The sequence below is a fragment of the Notamacropus eugenii genome, chromosome 2 (genome assembly GCF_028372415.1).
Source record: "Notamacropus eugenii isolate mMacEug1 chromosome 2, mMacEug1.pri_v2, whole genome shotgun sequence".
Lineage (NCBI taxonomy): Eukaryota > Metazoa > Chordata > Mammalia > Diprotodontia > Macropodidae > Notamacropus > Notamacropus eugenii.
Genome location: NC_092873.1, coordinates 75,384,534 through 75,409,534, shown reverse-complemented (window position 1 = coordinate 75,409,534; position 25,001 = coordinate 75,384,534). Strand labels below are relative to the sequence as shown.

Below are 25,001 nucleotides of genomic sequence, written 5' to 3'. Positions count from 1 at the left end.
ATTTATCACTTCTTTCTCTGGATTCAGATAGTGTCTTCCTTCTCTGTCTTTCAATACATTCCTAATACTCTGATATCTTTGTGAAAAGGGCATACATAGTTTAGTAACTCCTCTAGTATAAAACCAAATTGTTTTCCAAAAGGGTTAGATGAATTTGTAGCTTCACCTATAGTCTATTATAGTGGTATTTTTTTTTCTTTCCCCCAATAAAGTGTATATGAGGTAAAACCTTAGTGACATTTTATTTTGTGTTCCTTTTATCAGTGGTTTGGAACATTCCTTCATAAAGTTTTTCATCTTTCATTAAACTATGAGCACTCATAGCAGGGTATCGACCTAGGAGCTAGAGAGTGTCATAGATAATATTATTGCTTCCTGTCACAGCAATGACACAAACGAGATGTGGTCTCATTTCTTCTTCCTCTTCCTCTTTAACAGACTGGAGCCTTTTCCTCCCGGGAGATTCCTATCTTCCTTTAAAACCAAATATGCTAGAACTTCATACAGGCTTCTGGGGGATAAAGTTCCCAAAGAGAACATGAAGAAAAAATCCCTCCTCATCCCTTAACATTTTTAAATAGAAAATTATTATACATTTTGTTTTTATACCTAAAAATTATGTTTTTAGCTTTTAATGAGTAATTTTTAACATATCATGATATCCTTGTAGACAAAATAGAGAAATAGTCTTTTCTGCTCATTATTTTTATCCCCTGTACAGTGGGATGGCATATAGTACTGAATAAATGTTTGTTGCCTGCCTTAAAAAGCACATGTTGCAAAGGGGTAACTCCCAGCTCTTGATTGCAGGGAGTCCTTTTCGCTTTCTCATGGGGTCCTCAATAAATTCTACATTCTAGCCCTTCTTTGTCTTCCTCACATGTTGCACTCTATTTCCCATCTTGATGTTCTTGAACCATCTGTCTTCTTTGCCTGGAATGTGCTTCCTCCTCATGTCTGGCTCTTACTATCCTTCTTTTCTTTCAAGAAAAAAAGCCTATATATTCAGGAAGCCTTTCCTAATGCCTCCAATTGCTGGTGCCCTCCATAATTATCTTTTATTCAACTATTTTGTATTATTCTTTATACATTTATATATGTACATTTATATATGTTTCCCCGATCCTTTTAAGTCCTTTGAGAGTAGGGATGGTTGCATTTTTTTTGTCTTTGTTTTCCCAGTATCTAGCATAGTATCAAATTCAAAGTAGATTTTAATAATGTTTAGTGATTTATTTCTACAAAATTTCATTTCATCTCTTCAGGCTTACATTTCCTCATATAAAAAGGTTCAATTAGATTCTTAATCTAGATCCACTGAAACTCTTAAGATTTTATGACTCACTGACCCTCTTCTAATAAGTACCATTAGTACAATACTCAATGTCCTACCCTGTACTGAACACTATTTGATTACAAAGGCTGTATGACATAATCCGTATCTTAGAGGAGAATCTCAAACAAACAAGCCTTTGAGAGAAACAGAAGCCAGTCTATTCTCAGAACCTAAGGACTGAGCAAACTGTTGAGCAATGTCATGGAGAGTCAGCCACATTAATTTTCATTTCCTAGTTCCAAGAAATTCTATGGATTCTAAGTAACAAGAGCACTTCCTCCTTTTTCTTTTGGTGTATATATGCCAGAAAAAACCTATGCCAGTACTCATGGATGTGCTTAAACATTGGGGATGGGAAGTTGGAAAGAGGAATGCCTTACTGTATATTTTCCATTTTTTGTTAGGGTTACAGCTTAGGGTCTAAGAAGGCCACAGGAGTTGCTACTCTCATAAGAACAATTTCAGGTATCCCTTAAATAAAAATTAAGAAGTTGAGTTAAATTCCAAAGTCCCTTCTGGATCTAACATTATACAGTTCTATGATTCTATTTCATCAGAGTCCTTTATGTTCTGACTCAAGGTCAAAACTTGTCCCTCCCATACTCCTACTATCCCCTCAAGTTTGGGGACAGTAGTACATGAAACTCAGATCTATTACATACAGTTCAACTTGTAGCTTTTAGGGTTGTCCTTATCTGCACTCCTCTGTGGAATTCCTTCTGTTCTATTCTCTGCATTAAAAAAAAAAGAAAAGATGCCTTAATGGTTCTCTTCCTCTGTCTTTTCTTTCTCTTTCTTCCTTTCTTTTTTTCTTCTCTTCCTCTGTCTCTTCCTGTCTCTCTGTTTCTGTCTATGCCTTTCTTCCTCAGACACTGGGGGTGACTAGATTGTGTGTATGCCCATCATAGAAATGCTTTGTAATGCTGAAGAACGTAAAGGGAAATCTTTAGATAGAGTGCAAAGTAAACATGTCATAGTCTTGGGTTAAAAAAAAGTGATGATGTTAAAGGGAAGTGTCTTAAAGAAACCATGGAGTAAGCATAGTCATTCTGTAACTCATTCTGGTTAGTTAACCATGTGGTCTCTGTAGAGGGATTTTGATGTCTCTTCCCACAGAATCTGGAGAAAGATCCTGCTGTAAGTAGTGAGGCCTTCTCTGCTATGAGGCCACATGGCATTTGAGAAATGGACCTCATTTCTTGACCTGTGCACTTGTTTTAGGTGGAAGGGCTCATGACCTAATGAGTTTGAAAGATTCTGGTACCCTTGGTTTTTAGAATATGAGATCTAGAGCTAGTGTAGTTTCACTATCCTAAGAAACCAGGAGAGATATTTGGGACTTTTGGGATCCTAGCCCACTGGAAGCTCTTAGTTAGCAATTATGCTACACTTGGACATGAACTTGATGGGACTAATGTTATGCAGGAAGTATGCTAAATTGACCTTATCCCTCTCCACACTCAGACCAAGAAGGTATAGCAGATGAGAAGCTGAGCCAAAGGCGATAGAATAACACCTCAGGGTTATTCTCTGGAGGCCTGAGGGGATGACATAGCAGGCCTGACTCTTGGAGTGAGGATTAGAATGTCCTCACTACACCAAGAGCATCAAGCTCAGCAGAGGCCGTGAAAGACATATTTGTGTATCAGAGGTTGATATAGTCATGGCAACCTCTTGGTCCCTGAGCTGTTATCCAGAAATTTTCCTTTCCAATATTTTAAGTTAAGATAGCTTTGGCTGGGATTTATCAAATCTTTCACATCTATCCCATGAACATTTTTGTAAGTTTCTGGGGAGCTACAAAGATAGCGTTTCTTTACTATGGAGCTCATAGCACGTTGAGGGAGATGACATACAAAATAATTCATGATAAGTACCATAGGATGGTTCAAGAAAAATGCTATGTGATGTCTGTTGGAGGGTGGAGGGAGTTGGAGTGACTAGGGAGAAATGGCTTCCTGGAGAAGATGGCATCTGATTTGGGTTTTATAAAATGGAAATTCTACAGCCATTTTATTTCCAGATTTGTCCCTTCACTCCCTCCAACCAGCTTTACCAAACATGTGTCTACTCTGTGCAGAACACTAAAATAAGTTTTAAGGAAGATACTAAAATTAAGGCTCTATCCCTGACCTCTGGTGAGGGTAGTGCTTCCATGCAGGAATTCCTTCCCAGCATTTCTTGAGAAATTGATATGCTTTTCTGAATCCTTAATCCCAAGAAAAATCAGCTGAGAAATTGGGAAGAAATATTATAATTCTCCTGCAAGAATCAAAGATTAACAATCATTATGGAGACATTTTTGATTTGAAGGAATCAACTGATATCATGTTGAAGCAAAAGCAGGAAATGCTGACATGCAGAGTCAAAGGTTATGGTTGACATTTCTGGGAACCAGGAAGGAACTGGAGAGCAGAAGGCAGAAGAAGGACATGATCTAATCAGTTTTTCAGAAGTGTGTGGTTGGGGCCCTGTTTTTAGCAAGTAATGACTCATTCTTGAAGATAAAATAAATATTAATAAGTTCATATGCATAATACATTTTACATACTGCTACCACATATAAAGTATACTACAGTATACATTATAACTCAGAGATGTCAAAGCTTGGGGCTCTTGCACAAGCAGCCAGCAAAACTTATGGGCTGCAAATCAGATTAAATATGCTTCTGTTTAAATTTGATACTACTACTTTATAGAAGCCATTAAAAGGAGTATTCTAAGACATAATAAGTTTTGGGAGCAAAATAAGTCCTTAAATTGGCAATTTTGACTGGTAATTCTGTGTTGTGCTGATAACCTTGCTAGGAGATCTGAATGTTATGTTGTTCGAATACTGTCCAATAATGTTCACTGGCATTTTCTAGTGTTTGAATATTTGCTACAGGCTACATCTTTTTGTAAATACTACTTGATATTTCTTATTTATTAAACAAGTTTTTCAGATACAAGTAATAATGAGTAAAGAGTAATTTAAAGAAAGATAAAAGAAATCAGCTCGTTGCTAGATGTTTTAAATAACTGTCACAATATATTATATTAATAATAAAACACACATTTATAATTATTATTTTTAACAGAAAACCCCTGAAACTTTTAATATTCCTATTACAGAAAAAAAGATTCACTTTTTTTGTTATGGTCACTCATTATTGGAAAATATAAATAAAATGTTATGAAAAATATAGAATAACTTATGATTCCAGGAATCCTCATTTCTCATTCCCAAATCCCAAAGATTATCTGTCAGGAACGTGGAAACACTAGGCATGGGGATGCAACACACATAAAAATGGTTGTAATGAAATGGTTCCAGATAAATCTATATGAAAGGTGTAAAGCAAGAGCTATAGGATGCTGGAGCTCTTTTTTCTTTTTTTTCTTCTTACAATTTTCAATTTATTTGTTTTTAGTTTTCAACATTCACTTCCTTAAGTTTTAATTTTTCTCCCCATCTCTCCCCACCCCCCCCAGGATGGCATGCAATCTGATATAGGCTCTACACATACATTCATATTAAACACATTTTCACATTAGTCATGTTGCACAGAAGAATTATAACGAATAGGAGAAACCATGAGAAAGAAAAAACAAAACAAAATAAAAGAGAAAATAGTCTGCTTCACTCTGCATTCTGGCTCCACAATTCTTTCTTTGGATGTGGATGGCATTGTCCATTGAGTCCTTTGGAATTGTTTTAGGTTCTTACATCGCTGAGATGTCTGTCAAAATCAGTCATTGCACACTGTAGCTATTTCTGCAAACAATATTCTCCTGGTTCTTTTCACTTCACTCAGCATTACTTCATATAAATCTTTACAGGATTTTCTAAAGTCTGCCTGTGCATCATTTCTTATAGCATAATAGTATTCCATTATATCATATACCACAACTTGTTCAGTCATTCCCCAATTGACGGGCATGCCCTCAATTTCCAGTTCTTGGCCACCACAAAAAAAGCTGCTATAAATATTTTTGTACACATGGGTCATTTCCCCATTTTTATGATCTCTTTGGGATACAACCCTAGAAGTGGTATTGCTGGGACAAAGGGTATGCACATTTTTATAGCCTTCTGGGCAGTTTCAAATTGCTCTCCAGAATGGCTGGATCAGCTCACAGATTCACCAACAATGAATTAGTGTTCCAACTTTCCCACATCTTCTCCAACATTTGTCATTTTCCTGTTTTGTCATGTTAGCCAATCTGATATGTGTGATGTGATACCTCACAGCTGTTTTTATTTGCATCTCTCTAATCAATAGTGATTAAGAGCATTTTTTCATATGACTATAAATAGCTTTAATTTCTTCCTCTGAAAACTGCTAGTTCATACCCTTTGACTATTTACCAATTGGGGAATGACTTGTATTCTTGTAAATTTGACTCAGTTCTCTATATATTTTAGAAATGAGGCCTTTATCAGAGACACTAGCTGTAAAAATTCTTCCTCAGTTTTCTGCCTCCTTCCTAATCCTGATTGCATTGGCTTTGTGCAAATGGAGCTCTTTTTTCATTCTGTTCTACCGTCATCCAGCTTCCCAAGAGATGGGAACTGGTTCTTCCTCCTCCCAAAGATAAGATCTGCAATTTTTATGTATGTATGGCCAAGAAATCCTGGAGGATGAAAATAATAATCACTGATATTCATCTCATGCCTAGGAGTTTATAACTCACTCATTTTCTCCCTTATTCCATATAAAGGTAACTGTTTCTCAATTGTCACCAAGTGCCAGTCTGTCTTTCCCCTAATAGTCCTACCTGGCTCTTAAAGTTACTGTAACATTACCTGACCTCTTATCTGACTCTTCAAGAGACTGTAACAGTTTCTATAAGAAATACATTGGAAAGAGAGGTTACAAAGAGAGTTATAGGAGTTTTAGTGGAACGATGGGGTTGAAACTAGATTACGAGGGATTGAGAAGTGAGTGGAAGGTGAGGAAATGAAGGAAACAAATGGATATGGCTTTTTCTAAGAGTTTAGATGTGAAAAGTGAGGAGAGATGTAGGATTTATAGCTTTAGGGTAGTGATTCTTAAACTTTCTCGCCTCTCCCCCAGCAGTCCGATGAAGCCGATGACCCCTTTCTTGGATATTTTTAAATACATAAAACAAAATATTACAAAGGCAATATTTAAATTTTTATTTAAATAAATTTTAAATATTTAAATAAAAGATGTATTTTTTTTCCCACTCAAGTTCATGGACCACCTGAAATCTATCCATGGATCCCTTGGAACTAGGTTAAAGATTCCTGTTTAAAGGGGTTACAGGATCAATTTTTTTAAAGGATGGTTCCAGAGAAGAATTCTCCTTTTCTGAATCACAGCTGACATTGTTGATTAATCTTTACTAGCTTCTTTCTCCTTTTCAAGATCCTTATTCCTATACCCAATGGATCTGACCAAAGCCTGTAATCTTTCTCCTTTTCTTATCCCTAAGAGGTTCCTTGGTTTCTTTTTTTCATGTCAATCACTGATATTTCATCCAGAGTCCAACTTCTGATTCTGTTGTCCTTTCTTCAGATCCTTTCAATCCCTATCCGAGTGTAGCAACTTTAAAGTTTGTCTCCTCTTCCCTTCACCATCCCTCCTCTCTCTAGCATTTCTCCCTGCCCAGCTAGGAAATCTCTTGTGTCAACTGAACCATAATGTCCCCAAACCTGCCTGACCTATGAGGAACAGGAAAGGAGTTAGATTATGCAGGCAGTTATAGCCCAGGCAGGTGACAGAGTGGTGAGGAGGAAGGAGAGGAAAGAGGAAAGGGAATTTTTCTTAAAAGAACTAATCAAATTTAAATGTTATATAATAAGGTAACTTCTAGCTCCAGTAGACAACTAAAGCCCACAGGCTGAAGGTAATCCTTTTACCCCATCATCAAGGGATCAGTGGAGTCTCCTATAAAGGATTAGGCCGCTCTCTGGGACAGTGACTCCCTCAGCTCCAGTGAATGCTGGGCAAATGACCAAGGGGTTGTCATCAGACCCAAGCCTGAAGAAAGGCCTGAGGGGTCCAGAGAAAGAGGTGCGAGGGCAAGTATAGATGTGGGATCTGTCAATCATATTGTAGAAAGAGACATCTCCAGCCTCATAGTCCAAGAAAATTCCCACTCGGTGGAGGTGCTTAGGCAAAGGGAGGAGAATATCAGGGGAGTTAAGGGCCTGGTATCTATTTCCAAATAACTCAATAACCCAGAATCCATTTTGAGGTATCAGTAGGGCCTCTCCCTTTCGCTCAGAGTTTTCTCTGCAGACTCCAAGGGCCCACACCATGACATCTGCTACCTCCACTTCCCAGTAATGTCTCCCTGAGGTGAAGCTCTCATAGCCAAGAACACAGGGTCTACAGTCAAATCTCTCAGGGTTGTCAGGTAGATCTTGTCGTGTGTCCCCTCTCATCACACTTCTCAAATCCCAAGAGAGGTAGAGTTCAGGATGAGCTGTGTTTCCATCCAGAGTCACATCAGCTAAAGGGAGAATTTCAGGTTCAGTTTTGGGATCTTAGAGCCCTGACTGTGGAATCTTCAAAGGTTATCTAGTATCTAAAAGACACTAAGGGAAGAGAGGAGAGTAGTAGACAATTCCTTGTTCACTTTCTCTTTGAGATTTCATTCTTTCTTAATGTTCCATAGTTCACTAATCATACCACTAAAATGAGAGAAAGCATGCATTATGGTAACCAGTCTTTAGAGATACCCCATCCTTGGAGAAGGGACTTAGGCACTAAAGCTGCCAGAGAAATTTATCAGTGTAGTATTTACCCCTTTCCTACTTATTTTTATGCTCCATTTTCACAATCCACTTCAAATACTGAATCTAGTGACACTGTTCTTATGAACACCATTCTCTGAATTAGAGATCTTCCTCTGTCATACAACGTGCAGGAGCCAAATTTCCCCATGATTAGACATGATCATTCTTGTAGTATACACCATTTGATGCTATGAGCAGGGCCAAATCTGGAAGGATATAAGACCCTTGCATTTTAGAGCTAGAAAAGACTTTAGAGGTCCATTAGTCCAAATCCTTCATTTTACAGATGAGCAACTGAATTTAAATGGGGAAAGACAAAGTTGGTAGGCAAACAATCTTAGGTTTCCTAGTTAATATTCATTCTATGTATAAGCATCTTTTTTGAGTATGTGTTAACTATCTTAGCCACTTCTTTATCTTGCCTCCCTGAATCATTTCAGTCATCTGGTCGCCTTGGTAGTTGTTGCTATGTTGTTGTTGTGTTTGTCCTTCCTTCTCAAAGAGGACCATGACATCAAAACGATGATATGATTTGCAGTTGACTTGGATTTGAATGAGGGAGAGCTGTGCAAGGTCGCCAAACTCACTTTCTTCCCCTGAGTTATCTGAATCCATGGGCCTGATATTTATCAGGACAACTGGAGACCACTCAGGATGCAGTGTGAGACCCTTTCAGGCTAAAGTCTTAACACATTCTCACTTTGAGTGAGATACACCCATTCAGTGTATAGGCTTCTTTAAGTTACTCAAGGGATGACCCCTTTAATAAAAAAAAATCAAACTGGGAGGGGAAGACCCTCAGGGTTCCTGAGTAAAACAGAAACAGCTACTGATACGATAATACAAGATAACTGGTGGAGGTCTCGGTCTCCTCAGAGAAGAGTGGCACCTCCTCACTCCATTCCCCAGCAAAGTCCTTCTTCCCTCCCTCAACAACTACTGCTCCCAGACCTTGCACACAGTAAGGGCACAGTAAATATCTGCTAATGTGTTTTGCTAACTTGATTTCACACACACACTTAAGTGTCTTGGTTCTCTTCTCCCCAATCACCTCTTCAAGAGACCCCAATTTGTCATGTTTTAGTGACTATTTCTGCAAAAGGCAATTCAACCATTGTTATTTTAAAATGGTCCTGATTGGCTCTAAATCTCCTCATTCTGGGAAGTGTTTACATGTTTTAACGGCAAGTTTTTCTTGCTTCTCAAAGAAAAAGTGAAAAGATATGAGAAACACCTCTGCACGCACAAGGTTATCAGGCACATTAAGTTTTTTGTTTTTTAAATGGAAGCAGTCCTTGTAATGTGATGTCAGGGAAATACTAGTATTGCTGGGGATTGCCATTAGGAAGAACACACCAGAAAGGATAGTTGAGATGAGAGCATTAGAAAGATATCCTAACTCCTTAGGTGTACCCCTGGAACCCTGAGTGGAAATATGCGATCATGCTCTGGGGTACCTGACTCATCAGTGTGAGTGTGAGTTAGGGTCCCTAAGGCTTACATCAACTCCATTTATATACATATATGTGTATGTGTTTGTCCCCTGAGAGAAAGAAGCTCTTCCAGGGCTGATACTGTTTAACTTTTTAAAATTTCCAGTGGCATGTAATTTTTAAATTCTAGCCTAGCATATAATTGGTGTTTAATAAACTATGTTTATTGGGGAAAAAGAAAAGAAAAATCAGAAATCAGATCAAGAAAACATAGTGGTATTTGGTTGAAGATCAACAAAGTGATTTTGTGAACAAGTGATTTTGTCATTAGAAACAAGATTATAAACTACTTGAATTAAAAAAGGAAAGGGATGGAAGAATTAGGAAATAGATCATAAATCTGGACCAGAGGCATGATATAGTAGTGATAGAAGACATTCATTATCTAGAAATCTAGTGAAGTTTCTCTCTATCATTAATCTTTTAAAAGGTGAAGGAACCATCAAAGAGAAATTCTATTCTGGATCTGATTCTCACTAACAGGAAGGAACTGGTTACTGAAAGGGAGATGATGGGAAACTTGTAGGGTAAGGGCAGTAATTCCTCCCTCATACAGTTTATGGTAGAGAAAAGGAAATCTGGGCATAGTCTGAAATACTCCCTCACTTTTGAGAATGCAGAATTCAAAGGGGAATGTCAAAGTAGGGCTATTTCAGCTCAGGATGGGTTGGAAACTCTTACTGTTGAAGACACAGTATAAGAAGACACAAAGAGAAACACTTCCAGTGAGAAAAAAAAAGAGACTTGTCTGAAAAGACTACTATAGATGCATAGAGAAATCAATCAAATTTTATTTTCAAAAATTATTTACAAAAGATGAAAACCAAGAGCAGGTAACAGAGGGTGAATATAAGAGAATGACATTAACACGGAGCTGGTAAAGAACAAGGGCAATAAGAAAAAAATTTTTATCAAAACTTTTTTTTTTTTTTTTTTTTTTTTTAGCTATCTTGGGGTAAAGAAAAGGTTCAAAGGAGGGATGGGACTGTCACTCGGGGCAGATGGGATTATGAGAACTAATGAAAGAAGGCAGAGCTATCTGTTATTTTGTCTCTGTTTCCCCTGTCAAGGAGAATGACCTTTGAATGAGAAAGGATGGAACAAGAAAAGGCTAAGAGGGAGCTGATACTCACTATAAATAAGTTAGGAGATAGTAAAAGAACACCTAGTTTCCCTTGATGATTCAAGTTACCTGACCAAGAGGAGCTACTTCCTTGAGCTCCGAAAGAAGTGACGGATGCAGTTGTGCAGTTATTGTCAGTGATGTTTGAAAGTTTACGGATGAGTAAGATACTATAGAACTAGAGAAAGGCAAATGCCACGATTTCCAAAAAAGGGAAGAGAACAGCCTGAGAACTATGGGCCCAGTAATTTGATTTTAATTCCTAGAAAGATTCTACAACAGATCAATGAAGAAATGATTAGTGAACATTGAGAAAAGGGAGTAATTACAAAGAACGAGGCCATGGCAGACTAACTTACTGACTTTTTATTTTTTAGACTATTTATTTATTAGAAGGAATATTTTAGCTATGACTTATCTAGTTTTTAACAAAACAGTTCCTAAAGTGGTTCATAATTTCTATTGCTGTGAAATGGATGGAAAGATGTGAACTAGACAATACTACAGTTAGATGCACACTGAACTGACTGAATGGCTGAGTCCAAAGAACATTAATATCAGCTTGACAGAAGGTCGGCATTGGAGTGTTCCAGGAATCTGTATTTAGCCTTTTGCTGTTTAACATATTTGTATTTGTATAAAATGATCACAAATACACATGACTTAACTGGGAGAAGTGATAACACAATGGATGAGTCAGCATCCCAAAAGATCTAGGATCATTAAGTGGCATCTAATGAGATGGAATTCAAGAGAGAGAAACATAAAAGCTTATTCTTGGGTTAAGAAAAGCCCCATCATTACTAGTCCTAGGTGAGATAGTCAGTAGTTTGTCTGAAAAAGACCTGAGAGTTTTAGTGGACTTCCATCTCTATACAAATCAGCACTATGAGGTGGCAATCAAAAAAAGCTAATGTAATTTTAAGAGAAGTATAGTTATAGGCATGAAGAGGTGAGCCAGGAACAAAGGGTGGCTATCCCAAGGAGGCAAATTTAGGCTTGATGTCAGGAAAACTTACTAATAATGAATGCTATCCAAACGTAGCATGTTGCCTTGAGAGGAATTAGAATGCCTTTCATTGGAAGTGCTTAAGTAGAACATGGATGATCATTTGCTAGGTGTGCCATAGAGGATTCCTTTCAGGTATGAATTGTACTAGATGGCCATTAAGGTATTTTCCATTTCAGAAAGTATCATGGTAGGGGATGCAAGGTATTACCCAGAGAAAAATTCTGGGGGTAACAGTAATGACTTTGTTAATTAAAGTATGGAAGATAACTGGGTTCAGTAATTTGTGATATCTTGTTTCCTCCAATCAGTCTACCCTAGCCATTACATTTTAAAATGATAGAGAAGCCAGTGAAATTACTGGAGAACTGGCTGGTGAGGCTCAATTATTCCTCCAAATCATTCTGTGGTAATTCCAAGGAATTGTTTAATCTTATAGAGACAGATTTTCATCACTTTTACTTAAGCATTATATTTAGCTTGCCCTCTAGTTGACTGTCTCTTCTTCTTTATTCTCTGTCCTGTTTTTTACTCTGAGGTGAAAGTATCATGAGGACTGGGAAAAAAGAGCTCTTAGACTCACAGAGTTCAGAAGTGTCACTTACCAGCATGTAACTGGGTCCTTTTCCATCCTGCAATGGACAAACAGAAAGATGAGAACTCTTTATGTAATTACTATATGAGAAGCATAGAAATTGTCCATGAGAGTAATGAGATAATGAGGAGAAGGCTAAACCTACTGAGTTCTTCCTTGAGTTTCTATGAAAAGAAGCAGAAATAAACCAATGACCCTCTAGAGAGAAAGATTTAACAGAATCTGTTTCTGGAATAGATGATAGAAAAGAATCTTTTTATGAAAGTTCTTAGATGGCCGAGGTACTGTCAAGGAGCCAAGAACAATGAAGCATCATCTAAATTAGCATCAGCACCTTCAGTTACTCACTTATTTAGGCTCTACATGACAACGTTTTTGTATTTGATCAACTAAAAGGAAAGTGTAAGTGGATGGAGCTTTAGGAGATTTGTGATGCAGAGTTTTGACCCTTTCTGTTTCCAGTTGATTCTTTTCCAGCACCCCATATCAAAAGCTGAGATTCTTTTTATTGCCAAAGTGTTATCTTTGCTTTTTTTTTTTACCTGTCAGGTTGTATTCTCTCTCTTTTCCCATATGTTCTTGCCCCATTTTATCGAATTCTCTCTCTTTTTCTTCACATTCAGTTTCTTGTTCTATAAATAATGTCTTTTTCCTTCTGTGTTGTTTCCATATGAAATAAATAGTAGAAGCGATAAAAAGTCCAAGAACAGGCAAGGTCACAGTGAGAACAACCATCCAGGTAGAGACCTTTTCAGATGCAGAAGTTGTTGGGTCTGGGAGCTTGGAAGGGCTCCCAGAAGGCATGGAAGTTGAGACCCAAACAGTTTCTATGACAAAGGACATAAAGAAGAAGGAGTTAAATCACCCAACACATGCCAGGATTTCTCTCCTAAAATCTGAAAAGAGAAGAGATTCTTTCAGACTGTGATCTCTCTCAAAGAAGGAAAAGGAAGGATTAGTTATATGGTTGAATTTTTCCTCTATCCCCTTCTTTTCCTTCTTTGGATATTACTTTTTATTTCAAAATAAAATCCAAATGAAACATAGAAGAGTTTGCTTTCTTGCATCCCTCTCCCTTGGTGTGTTAAATTGCTTTCTAAATATAATTCTGGTTTTAGTAAATGATTATTTGTATTAGTGCCTGCTCAGTGGAGAACTTCCAGGCCACATTTCTTGGAAAATGTCTCATACTGAGTAAGTGCTTCACCCCAGAAGTGACACTAATGCATCTCAGGGCTCTGACCACAGGTGCATTGGCAAAATCAAGAGCATTTGCTACTTAAATTTGACAGTCCTTCCTATTTTTCAAGAATTGTTCAAAGGATATAGTATCTTTAAATCCCTGATCTCATTTCTAATCAAGTGGTCCCCAAAGCAGGGGTTGTGCTATGACCATAAGGAATGTGTTATCAGTTGACATATAATAAGAGAATGGGAAGATGGCTCCATGTACTATGATCGTCAACAGTGGGGCTTATCTCCAGCATAACTGCACCTACTCTTCACCTGCTATAGCCCAGTACCTTCCCACTCTGTCTCTTTCCACACTGTGCAAGCTCCCAGCTTTTTCTTCCTGAGGACTCTCAAGGCAATTATAACTTAGTAACTGCCATCCAGGTACCAAAAGCAGTAGCTGAAAACTGCTTTGCCTCCTATTAGCCTCCCTTTCACTTCCCCCCATTACCCTCCCATAACTTCATAATATGTGCTCAAAACACTTTTTACCAATCAAAAAAGTTTAGAGACAATTGTTGTAGACTCATAGCCTACAAGTGCTATGGCTTCTCCTTTAGATACTCCCTTCATGGTACTTCTGTGGCTACAATTGGGGCAGCTAGGTGGATAGAGCACCAGTGCAGGAGTCAGGAGGATCTGAGTTCAAATCTCACCTCAGACACTTGACACTCACCAGCTGTGTGACCTTGGGCAAGTCACAACCCCAATTGCCTTATCCTGGGTCATCTCCAGTCATCCTATGACTATCTAGTCACTGGATTCAGATGGCTCTGGAGGAGAAGTGAGGCTGGTGACCTGCACAACTTTCCCTCCCTCAAAACAAAGTCAAGGGCAAGTCATGTCATCATTTCTCTGATGGCAAGGTCTTCTTTGGCAATGAAGGACAAACACAGACACATGACTACAATGATCATGACTTAGCAAGAAGAATCTCAAACTGAGAACTGACCTGGTATAGACATCATTGTCAACAACTCCTGGCTGAGAAGAAGGTTCTGAATGGAACAGAACACACTAGTCACTGTGTGATCTGTGATAATCACAGACAACGTCACAACAAACAACCCATCTTCACTGGGAGCCAGACTTTCCTCCAGAGATGGAATTGTTTCTTCTACAAGATTTCGCCACTCTGCCCAAGGCTGTGGGTACCATCCAGCTGATGTACATTCTAGTTGTATCCATCCATATTCATAACCTGTAATTTTAATGAAGGGATCTGAGCCCATACCTGGGGAAGAAAAAATTGCTTGAATAGGGTCATTCTTGAATAAGAATATCCAAGATGGTTTACTTCACCTACTATAGTCAACTACATCAGAGTTAATCAAAGGGAACCGTGTCCTTGAAGCTGGGAAATTAGATTGCAGTCTTGCCCAGGGCAGATATCATATCTTACACTTTTATATTCTCACAAGATCTAGAACAGTACTCACAGAAATTGTCCACTGATTTTTTTTTTTTGCTATTTTGGTGATTTTTATGTTACATTTTAATTTTTGAATGGATATAAACCATTTAAATTTGCAGTAAACAGGTTTGGGGATTAAATAATGTGTAAGAAACAGGGATCAATGAGTAATAATAATTTTAATTTATACAGCAACTTCACACACCTTATCTCTTTAGATCCTTACTACAACTATGTGATACAGACAATACTGATATTATTATTGCTATTTCTATTTTACAGATGAAAAAACCGAAGGACTTTTAGAGACATGGATAGTTAGAGGTCACAAGTGGGGGGGGTGTCTATATCCTTAATAACTCTCTCAAAAACAGAAGAGAAAGAAGTAGCAGCATTACCAGAAGTCTGAAAAGAAACAAAATTCAATTTTCATAAAAGAACAGTTAAATAAGCAAAAAAAGAAAATAAAAATTGTCTTGGTTTAGTTTTTTTCCTTCTATTATCCAGTACCCTATTTTCACTCTTATAACTTACCGTATGTTTAGGGTGCTACAAATATATGAATTTCTTCTGTAGAAGTGAGGCTATATGATAGATCAAATTAGTATTATTGTTAGGATTACTGTTATATGCTGATAATAACAATAACTGTCATTATTATCAGTGCTAGTACTACTGCTAAATACATGCTTAAAACTACAAGAACAATCCTCTTTCAGGGATATTCATTTCCTAAGCTGGAGAAACTTTTGTATTAACTATGTTTGATTGTAATCCTCTTTTACTTGCATGTCAAGAATTGCCTTCTGTGAAGCACAGCTACTTGTAGCCCCATAAATCTGCCTGCCAAAAACTCAACAGACTTTTCCCTTCTTTTCTTGTAATTACTTTAAAAGGCTTTGATCCCTCTTCTGTCACTCTGCTGTCCCATCCTCACACTAAGATAACAGTCATTCACAGTCCTTTCTATTTAACTAAGCTAAGCATGCAGCCCTTCCTAAGATAATTATCACCTCTTAATGTCAGTAACTGTATATGATTTTAGGTTAATTATGAGCATAATTCATGAAATAATCATCACCTCTCAATGTCACTAACTGTATATAATATTTAGCTAATTATGAGCATCAGGCCATTAAAAGTTTTCTCTCTTCCCTTCCTCATCCACCCTAGATAACAGATAGGTAGCTATCTATTTCTAAGGTCATTGACAATCTTCAATATGTGCCAAAGCCAAGTTGTTTCAAAGACCAACTCTGAGTGTGAAAAAAACTGTCCATGGGTTGGTCATGGGTGCCTTGTTACCTGGCACATGAAAAGACTGTCCATGTTTTACGTATGGGCACCCTGTCACCCAACACACAGAAAAGACTGTCCATGAGCCTAGTGCCCTCAAGTCTTCAGATTTAAATCTGAGGTTAAACTCATGTTAGAAGTGGAGCTTTTTATCTATATAAACAAAAACAACCCAGTTTTAAATGAATTTCTGGCAGTGACTCATCCTTTTGTCCTCATATAAATATTGATACATATATTGTCATGGAGAAAACTTGTGGAGTAACAGAGGCTCTTCAGTTTCCCTCAGTTTGGAAGCACATGCCACACAGACCATTGGCAACTTTTGTGCTTCACGCATTCACTTTTCAGTAGAGATTCATCTGGCTGTAATTCAAATCCTTCAGAGATAACTTTAGGTACACTGTCACTACAGTTTTGAATTTTGATGATGGCATGCCTGGGTGTTTGTCTTTATTGGCATCCTGGTGTGAGAGCCAACAAATTAAATTTGTGGAATTAAAACAAAACAAAACAAAACAACTCAACCTTCCTTTTTAGTTTTTCTAGTAATAGTAAGGAATACTATTTCTCTAACCTAAAATTCTTTCCAAATAAGCCAGGCTAACATCTTCCTCTGAAGTGGAGTAAGGGTAATAAACAAATGTAACTGGATAGTATGATTGCTACTCCATCCTGGAGTAACTGGTTCCAGAACTCAACTAAGGACAGCATCTGTCCTCTTTTGAAATTCAAGGTTAAGATACTGACTACAGCAAGAAATTCTTAGGAGGAAGTAGTCTAGGAAGGAATTGAATGATGACTATTCTGCAATGTTAACTCCAAAATGCATTTTAACATATTATGATCTTCTCCTTATTCAAAATTCCTATAAATGCTACCTGAAATTTTCTTGGGGAAGAACATCAGATTGGAAGGCAAAGTGGTCTATGCCAGTTTGGAAATCTCCCTCTTCTACAGAGAGCTAGAAATGGATTGAATTGAATGGATTGAATTAATGAAATTGTTTCTGGAAGACTTGAGTCTAAATAACAAAGTATTAATTTTTTCTGATGCTGTGAATATTTTGATACATAATCTTTCTTTTATTATATTGCTGGGGATTTTTTATATGATTTCCTGAAATATCATGTTAAGATTTAAAAGATCATAGATTTAAAACTGGGAGCAGACTATGTGGCACTTGATTACTAATCTCAGCAAATTTGATGACAATAGCCTCATTATTAGGTTTCCTGCAGGGAAAACTTTTCAGCTACAGCAGCTCAAAAAAACCCCAAACCCTATTAAGGCATAGAGAGGATCCAATTTATGTTACTGGGGAAAGCTCCTACACAGGCAAAACAATTGAATTTTAAAGCATCAGTAGGAAAGCTATGTCACGCTACAAAATGTAGAACAAAAAAAGGTCTATATACTATAGAACAAAGTATATTGGTGTATAGGAAGTGAAATATCACAAAAGTGCAAATTGGCTAAACCTGGAGCTATCTATGAAGCTGAAGAATGAAAAAAAAAATGAAAAGTGGAAATCAATCCTTATCATTAGAAAAGTGTCACTGTGTGAGAACAACAGAACAGTGCAGAAGTTAGGATAAAAGATTAAAAAAAAAAACCCCAAGAGCCCAACAACAAGAACCAATCTCCTGTCCTCAATTTTTACACTTTTAAGGCAAAGAGGTCTAGGGAAAATTTCATACTCACTTACATTTCCTAAATTGTTAGGAAAAAAATAAGTGAGGACAGAGAATATGCAGAAACTTTTAATGTCATCACTTTTATCTTTTCAGAAAATATCTTCCAGTTTAGAGTTTTCTACAGGGAGGTGCAGTTATGGTAAGAGGATAGAAATAAAAATCCAAGTTGGGAAAGAACTATATGTACTGCAATTTGTGAGGTTTGCTTATGTGCTGCAAGAATTGATAGATATTATTACACATTAATTAACCACTCATTTTGGGAAATCATTAGGACTGAGAATTGGAAAAGGACAAATATTGTAATCATGTGACTCAAAGGAAGAAAAAGTCTAATCCTAGAGATTTCACACTCCTCCCAATTCTAGATTTCTATTCAGTTCCAAATTGGGAAATACTTTTATGTGTTTCTCAACAACCAATTTGCAATCACCTGAGAGGGTGATTTTGTCAGATCAATTTTACATTCTTAGGTAATAAAGTGACAGGTCATATAGATAAGCATAGGCAATTGGTGTAACTTATCTATAAAGCATGACCCAGAACCCTCAGGATTGAATTCACATAGATAGGGGCTTCTCATCAATCCCTTTTTGGCTTATGACCTCCTCCCCACCCCCAAACCCTAACAAGTTTTCTTTTTGGAGCCTCAGTATTTGGCCCATTTTCTCCTTGCCAGGATCTTCCTAAGGATATCAGAATATATTTTATATGTAGGTTTCCATGACGTAGGTAAAAGATCTCTTGGCTCCCATGAAAGTGTTTAAACTATCAAGATATATTTTAAAAGGAATATCTTTATTTCACCTCACAAAAAAAAAGAATGTACAATTATGAAGGATTCATAGGAACCTATAGAAGTTAAGGCTCTCTCCTTGATTCTGTCATCTGAACCAAGTCAAACCTGCTGACCTGACTTTTGAGTTGGAGTCCCCAAGGTCACACTGAGGAAAGGTCAGAGAGCAAAACCAAGCAACTCACTTGCCACTTTCAAGTCTATAAAGGCCTCTTCATATGATCTGCCTTCTTGGAAATAGCAGTGATATCTTCCATTTTCAAAAGCTGTGACATTGTGTATTTTCAGAGCAACCTTTCCATCTCTGATATTATCTCTCATAAATGTTGTTCTTCCTTGATATTCTCTCATCTGTTCTTCCTCTCTTTCTTTCCCGTCTTTATACACGTAAACGGCTGGAGAGAACTGAGAACGAAACCACCTTACCTCCATTTGCTCAGCACTTTTCTTGGGAAAGAGCTGACAATGTAACACGGCATCTTCTCCTACCATGGCCAGCAGAGGCTCAGCATGTGCAACCACAGTAAAATGAGCTGTTCAACAAAGGAAGAGAGTTACAGAGAAGCTGGTGATAGGAAATTGGTGGTAGAGGTGCATTTGGGATGGAGATTGAATGATATTTCAAGGGAAGAACAAATTCATTCCCATAATATTCTTCCAGCTTCAAGGACTTCTTGAAATGAGAATGGCAATTACCTTCCACTTTTCTTGGAGAAAAATGTAGATAGGAAATTATTTTCCCCTCCTGAGAAGTCTCCATGTTGAAAAAGGGAAACACTTACCTGAGATCATCGTGAACAGCTGAAGGAAGAAGACAGCTACAAGACCACTTAGCACAGAATGGTCTCGGAAACAGGCCATATTCATAATTTCTAGAGAAGACAATAACACCATTTTAACTGTGTGTAGATATCTGTGTTAAGTGTTAAGAAGAGATACAAAATTTACAGTTGATAAGATAAAGTCCTTGTTGTCCTGGAAAATACAATCTAGTTGGGGGATGAAATATCAGTACATTGCAGCAATACAGAAGTACTTTAGAGAAATACAAAACAAAGTACAGTATTAGGTCTGTAAGGGAAGATTGTTATCAACTTCTGAATCAGGGAAGCACTTCTCTACCATGGCCCAGAATCTTCTTCATCCTGAACATTCACTCCACCCCTGGAATTCACACCATGGATGGACTCTCTGTGACCCCTTCCTCCAATTGGATGGCTTCCTCCCAGGACCTTTGTTTAAGGAGGATACACAGGCCAGCCATGTCTCCATTTCTTAAGGCTGTTCTATATAGTGTGCTTTCATCCCCCTCAACCTCCTTTTAAGTTTCCTTTGGTGTGTTGTTAGAACGAACACACATTCTTTGAGGGCTGGGACTGTTTCTTTTTGCTTGAATTTGTATTCTCAGAGCTTAGCACAGGGAGAGGCAAATAGTAAATGCTTAATATATGATTTTTGACTGGTTGGCTGAAAGAGGTGGCATCTGAGTTGTCTAAAAGAACAGTTAAGAAGGAATTCATCAGGCCAAAAGTGGAAAGGAGGACATTCCAGGCAAAGGGATCAGCATGAACCAAACCATTGCCACCAGTTCCATCACACAGACCTTGGTGAAGATAGCTCAGGATCTTAAAGATGTATGACCATCTGTTTTGTCCCTGAACCCTAAAGACATTTCCATTTGACTTGGAGCTGAAACCTCCTATATGGGTTATTTTCCCCCACTAGAATGTGAGCCCCTTAAGAGCAAGAATTAGCTTACTTTTTAAATTCCTATCCTCACAGGAAGCACTCAGCAAATAAATAAATAATTAATAATGAATATATAAATTTTCATTAATTCATGAGGAAGGACTTATAGGTATAAAAGTACTAGAAATATTTGAAGGACAGTAAGTAAAAAAAAATTTTTTTGGACTATAGAGGAGAGCAGCATGAGGTAAGCAAGAAGCCAGAAGCTTGAAGACATTATGAATGATAGATGAGAGAAGGTAAAAAAAAGGAGGTAGAAAGACCTCAAGATGGCTATTGTAATAGTCCAGGCAGGAGGTAACAAGATCCAGCAATAGGTTGGTGGCAGTGGGAATTAGAGAGTAGGGGGCAAATTTAAGAGATCTTTTAAAGAGGTAGAATCTACAGGGTTTATAACTGGTTGAAGATGAGGAAAAAACTTAAAGATAACCTAGGGTTATAAACATAGAAGTCTGAGAAAATGGTGGTGTATTAGAGAGAGACAATGAAAATAGTAGGAGCAGGTTTAGAGCAACAGGATGAACTTGAATGATTTGGGATATGCTGAATTTGAAGTGTCAGAGGAATACCAAGGTGGAAGTATCATGTAAGTTCTTGGAGATATGGATTTGCAGTTCAAAAGACACATGAGGGGACAGTGAGGTGACACAATGGTTAGAGCACTGTCCCTGAAATCAGGAAGACCTAAGTTCAAATCCGGCCTCAGAAACTTACTTGCTGTGTGACCCTGGACAAATAATTAACTCCATTGTTAGAGAGAGAGAGAGAGAGAGAGAGAGAGAGAGAGAGAGAGAGAGAGATACAGAGAGACAGAGAGACAGAGAGAGACAGAGACAGAGAGACAGAGAGAGACAGAGACAGAGAGACAGAGACAGAGAGACAGAGAGACTTGAGAGTCATCTCTGTAGAGGAGGTAATTGAAACCACAGGAATAAATGGCCAAGAAGGTAAAGAAAGAAGGATAAGGACAAGTTCTGGTGGAATCAATCAACAAGCATTTATTAAATGCCTACTATGTTCCAGATGCTGTGCTAACCCGTATTAAAGGATCAAAGAGAAAACAGGATAAGTGAGGGAGGGTTTGGAACCTTAGAAATGTAATAGTGCGGGAAGCTGATGAAAGGTCTCTTCATATGTTAAGATAGGTCATATAGTTCAAACCTTCATTTTACCACTTGGGAAACTGAAGACCAGGGAGGTGAAATGGTTTGCCCACGGTCATACAAGGAGCAAGTATGAGAGGAAGGATTTGAACCTTTGGCATCTGTCTCCAGAGACAGTACTCATTCCATTATAGACTGCTTCAGAGTAGGTTCTTTTCCCTATTTAGTGAACAAAGGACATGTTAACAGAGACAGGGCGACTGATTAACCCATAGGTTAATAATCTATACACACACATACACACACACCAAAGTAATATCAATCTGGGTATAAATTCTGAATTGCTTCTGATTGGCATATTCATAAGAGCTTAAAATCTGCTTACCCTAGATTGATACTTTAGGAAAGGGTACCATCTCTTTTTGTTCATGCCTCTGTTTATTCTTTGTATAGCAGGCATGATAGATGTCCTGGCAGTCAGAGAGACCCAAGTTCACTTCCAACCTCTGACACATGCTGCTTCAGTGGTCCTGGGCAAGTCAATTTACCTCTTAGTGCTCAGCCTTGCTCTAAGACTTAAGATTAGAAAAAGCACCCTGACCTATACTGGTTGAGGAGATCCCTCACCAGGGCGCTTCTTATGAAATAAAATCACAGATTTAGATCAAGGAACAAAACATCCAAACAAAAATCCTTTGGGATGGCAGGAAGCTAACCACTTGAAAAAATACTTGTTGTTTGACTGTATACCTGGCAGAGTTCACCTAGTCCTGGACAACAAATGTACTGCAGTATATCCAGGAGTCAGAACAAAGGGAACCCTAGGTGAATCTCAAAGGCTGACTTTGATGCTACGCTTTAATATGGTACCAACATATCACTATTTAGAAAAAACCCTGATTTTTAAAGGTAACTTTTATTTCTAAAAAATCCTTCACCCTTCCCACCCCAGGTTTGTCCTTTGTAACAAAGAAAAAAGGAGATAAAAGCAGTTGATCAAATCTAACCAAGATATCAGTAGAGCCTGACAATATTCTGCCACTATAGATTCTCCCACTTCGGTAAGTTTCTGTGTGCCTCTATATTCTTTGAGAAGGGATTTGGGAAGGCGGAATTTGACTATAATCAGAGAGAGAGTTCTATTTGTGCCAAACTTCAAAGCAAAAGTTTGTACTCATACCCCGTCATGAGTGGAGAAGGAAATGGCAAACGGCTCTAGTGTCTTTGCCAAGAAAACCTCAAATGGGATCACGAAGGGTCGGACACGATTGAAACGCCCGAATAAACAACAACTTCTCATCTTCGGTTTCCTACTTTCTTCTTTATTTGCTCAGAGAGCAGATAAAGACGAAGTAGTGCCGTCATTATAAAACGAGGCTCACTTTCTCTTTTTAACCCTGTCTGTCTCCTATCTGTTACATGAGGATGCTTCCCTTCAGCAATGAAGGATTCCTCTCCCTTTCCTTCCTTTCTTCTAGAATCATATTCTGCTCCTGAGTCTACGCTGTGGATTCCTTGTACACTCTTTCCCGTCTCACTCACCTGCTTGAGTTCCCCATGGGACAGACAAACCCAAAACTCAGAGTTGCAGGAAGAGGGAACAGAATTTTCTCAGCATTTGGCCAGAAACATAGCAATCTCTGAGTCAGCGGCAGGATGCGTCATTATTAGTATCCAGTTTGACACATGCACAGCTAGAACGCTTTACAGGATCTAGCCTGGGATTGGTAGATTTTAGCCATTTATCCAATAGAATCCCTGAATCTAGACACTTCATTAGTTACTAGGTAGAAAACTCATCTGGAAAGTTTAAGCAGGGTATCATGTAACAATGTTGTAATTAAGAATGAAAGCTATCAAAGATACACACATATATAAATATGGGAAGATTTTTTTTTTTTACTGGTCTTGTGATATCATCGATGTAGATAGCTTCAGAGGAGAAACTTCTGCCAATGTTGATCTGTATTTAAACATTAAAGAGTTGCTAGAGGAACTGAGAAGTTAAAATGACTTGCCCAAGGTTGTAAAAATGGTACATATCAGAGGCAAAGCTTGAACCAGGTATTTCTGACTCAGAAAGGCTACATATCCATCTCAAACTGGATGTCACATACACTTATGATGCCAACATGTCCAGAATTGAACCCATTATCTCCGCCCTTCCTCCCTCCTCCCCCATTCCTTCCACTCTATCCTATTTCTGTCCAAGGGCACCACCATCCTCTCAGCTATCGAGGTGTTATATTCTCTTACACCTGATAATTATTTAATATAATTTTTGGACTTTAATAAGGGCCAGAGCCTGAATTAATCAATCAAAAGAAGTGCCTGGACCTAATAGACTCTTTGTTTTCTGAAATAAACTTAGAGAATACCTCTTCTTCTGTTAACAAGGCCAAATGGGGTTGACTTAGGATTCTTTATGAGACCTTTAACCCAAGACACTATCTTGAATAATGGAACTTTTTCTGTATCTTAATATTTTGTGGACATATACTATGTTATGGCATGTTAATGGTAAAGAAAACACAGATATCCTGGGTCATAATTTCAATTGACACTTTGTCAACTCTCTTAATCTTATTGTGTTTGTAACTTATTCAACTAAGAAAATTCCTTTCTCACGGTGTAGTTAAACACATATAGAGACCAGACACATATACACACACACACGCACACACACATACACATATATACATATATATGTTATAGTTAAACACATATAGAGGGATGCAGACATCCTTGGATTGTCCTAAAACAGATTTAAGCCTGGTCATCCTAGTATTAGTCAGAAGTTTCTTTCTGGCTCCATAATCATGTATCTGCTAACTTTTAGGGAATAAATAATATGAATTTACATTTCACCAAGCCTGTTTGCCTCTTTGACCAAACTTTCAGGTTGACACACCCCTGTCAACCTTGGTAACATTTCTTGTATATAGCTCCTTCTCTCTTTTGACCCTGCCACTACTCTGGTCCAGGCCCTATCATTCATATCTGGACTTTGCAATACCCTACTGTATGTCTTTCTTCATTTCAAATCATCCTCCAGATAATTATCAAATTGATTTTCTTAAATTGCAGATCTGACCATGTCACCTCCCCTAAACTCCATGGTCTCCCAGAATCAAATATAATATTCTCTGTTTGTTTTTTTTTAAAGCCTTTTGTATCCTGGTCCTTTTATCTTTCCAAACTTTACTATCCTCCAAGTTGTCTGATTGATGTCTTTCATTCTCAAGGAGGACCAAAATGACATTACTCTTTTGGGGGTTAAAGTACTGTGAGCCACACTGTGGTTGATCAGACCACCATGAGCTTGGAAGGCTCTACCACAGGCTGGGAACAAATAATCCATGTGAATATTTGGGGTAGAGATGTCTCTAAATTTGCACATCTCATG

The 25,001-nt window shown here is 37.9% G+C and overlaps 1 protein-coding gene across 2 annotated transcripts; it reads right to left on the bottom strand.

Annotated features, from left to right (window-relative positions):
• Positions 1 to 4,320: 4,320 nt before the first annotated feature.
• On the bottom strand, positions 4,321 to 23,260 carry LOC140525517 (butyrophilin subfamily 2 member A2-like). 2 transcript variants are annotated; one of them, XM_072641001.1, is made up of 7 exons: positions 23,138 to 23,260; positions 19,526 to 19,615; positions 18,929 to 19,276; positions 14,493 to 14,774; positions 12,850 to 13,134; positions 12,318 to 12,344; positions 4,321 to 7,801 (listed from the first exon to the last, which is right to left on the bottom strand). In XM_072641001.1, exons 2-7 carry the CDS (start codon positions 19,608 to 19,610, stop codon positions 7,221 to 7,223), a joined length of 1,608 nt encoding a protein of 535 aa, XP_072497102.1. In that variant the 5' UTR covers positions 19,611 to 19,615; positions 23,138 to 23,260; the 3' UTR covers positions 4,321 to 7,220. The 2 variants fall into 2 exon arrangements, with proteins under 2 accessions (XP_072497102.1, XP_072497101.1); XM_072641000.1 differs by having other exon boundaries at positions 19,526 to 23,260.
• Positions 23,261 to 25,001: the final 1,741 nt, after the last annotated feature.

What these genes read in the sequence shown, in the direction of transcription:
- LOC140525517 (XM_072641000.1), bottom strand. Translation starts at nt 19,637, where the DNA reads ATGGTGTTATTGTCTTCTCTAGAAATTATGAATATGGCCTGTTTCCGA. An exon ending in TATAGACTTGAAAGTGGCAA is followed by an intron (nt 14,775 to 18,928) that starts GTGAGTTGCTTG and finishes TTTCTTCCCCAG; the next exon opens with GTATGGGCTCAGATCCCTTC. An exon ending in GAGAGAATACAACCTGACAG is followed by an intron (nt 12,345 to 12,849) that starts GTAAAAAAAAAA and finishes TGTCCATTGCAG; the next exon opens with GATGGAAAAGGACCCAGTTA.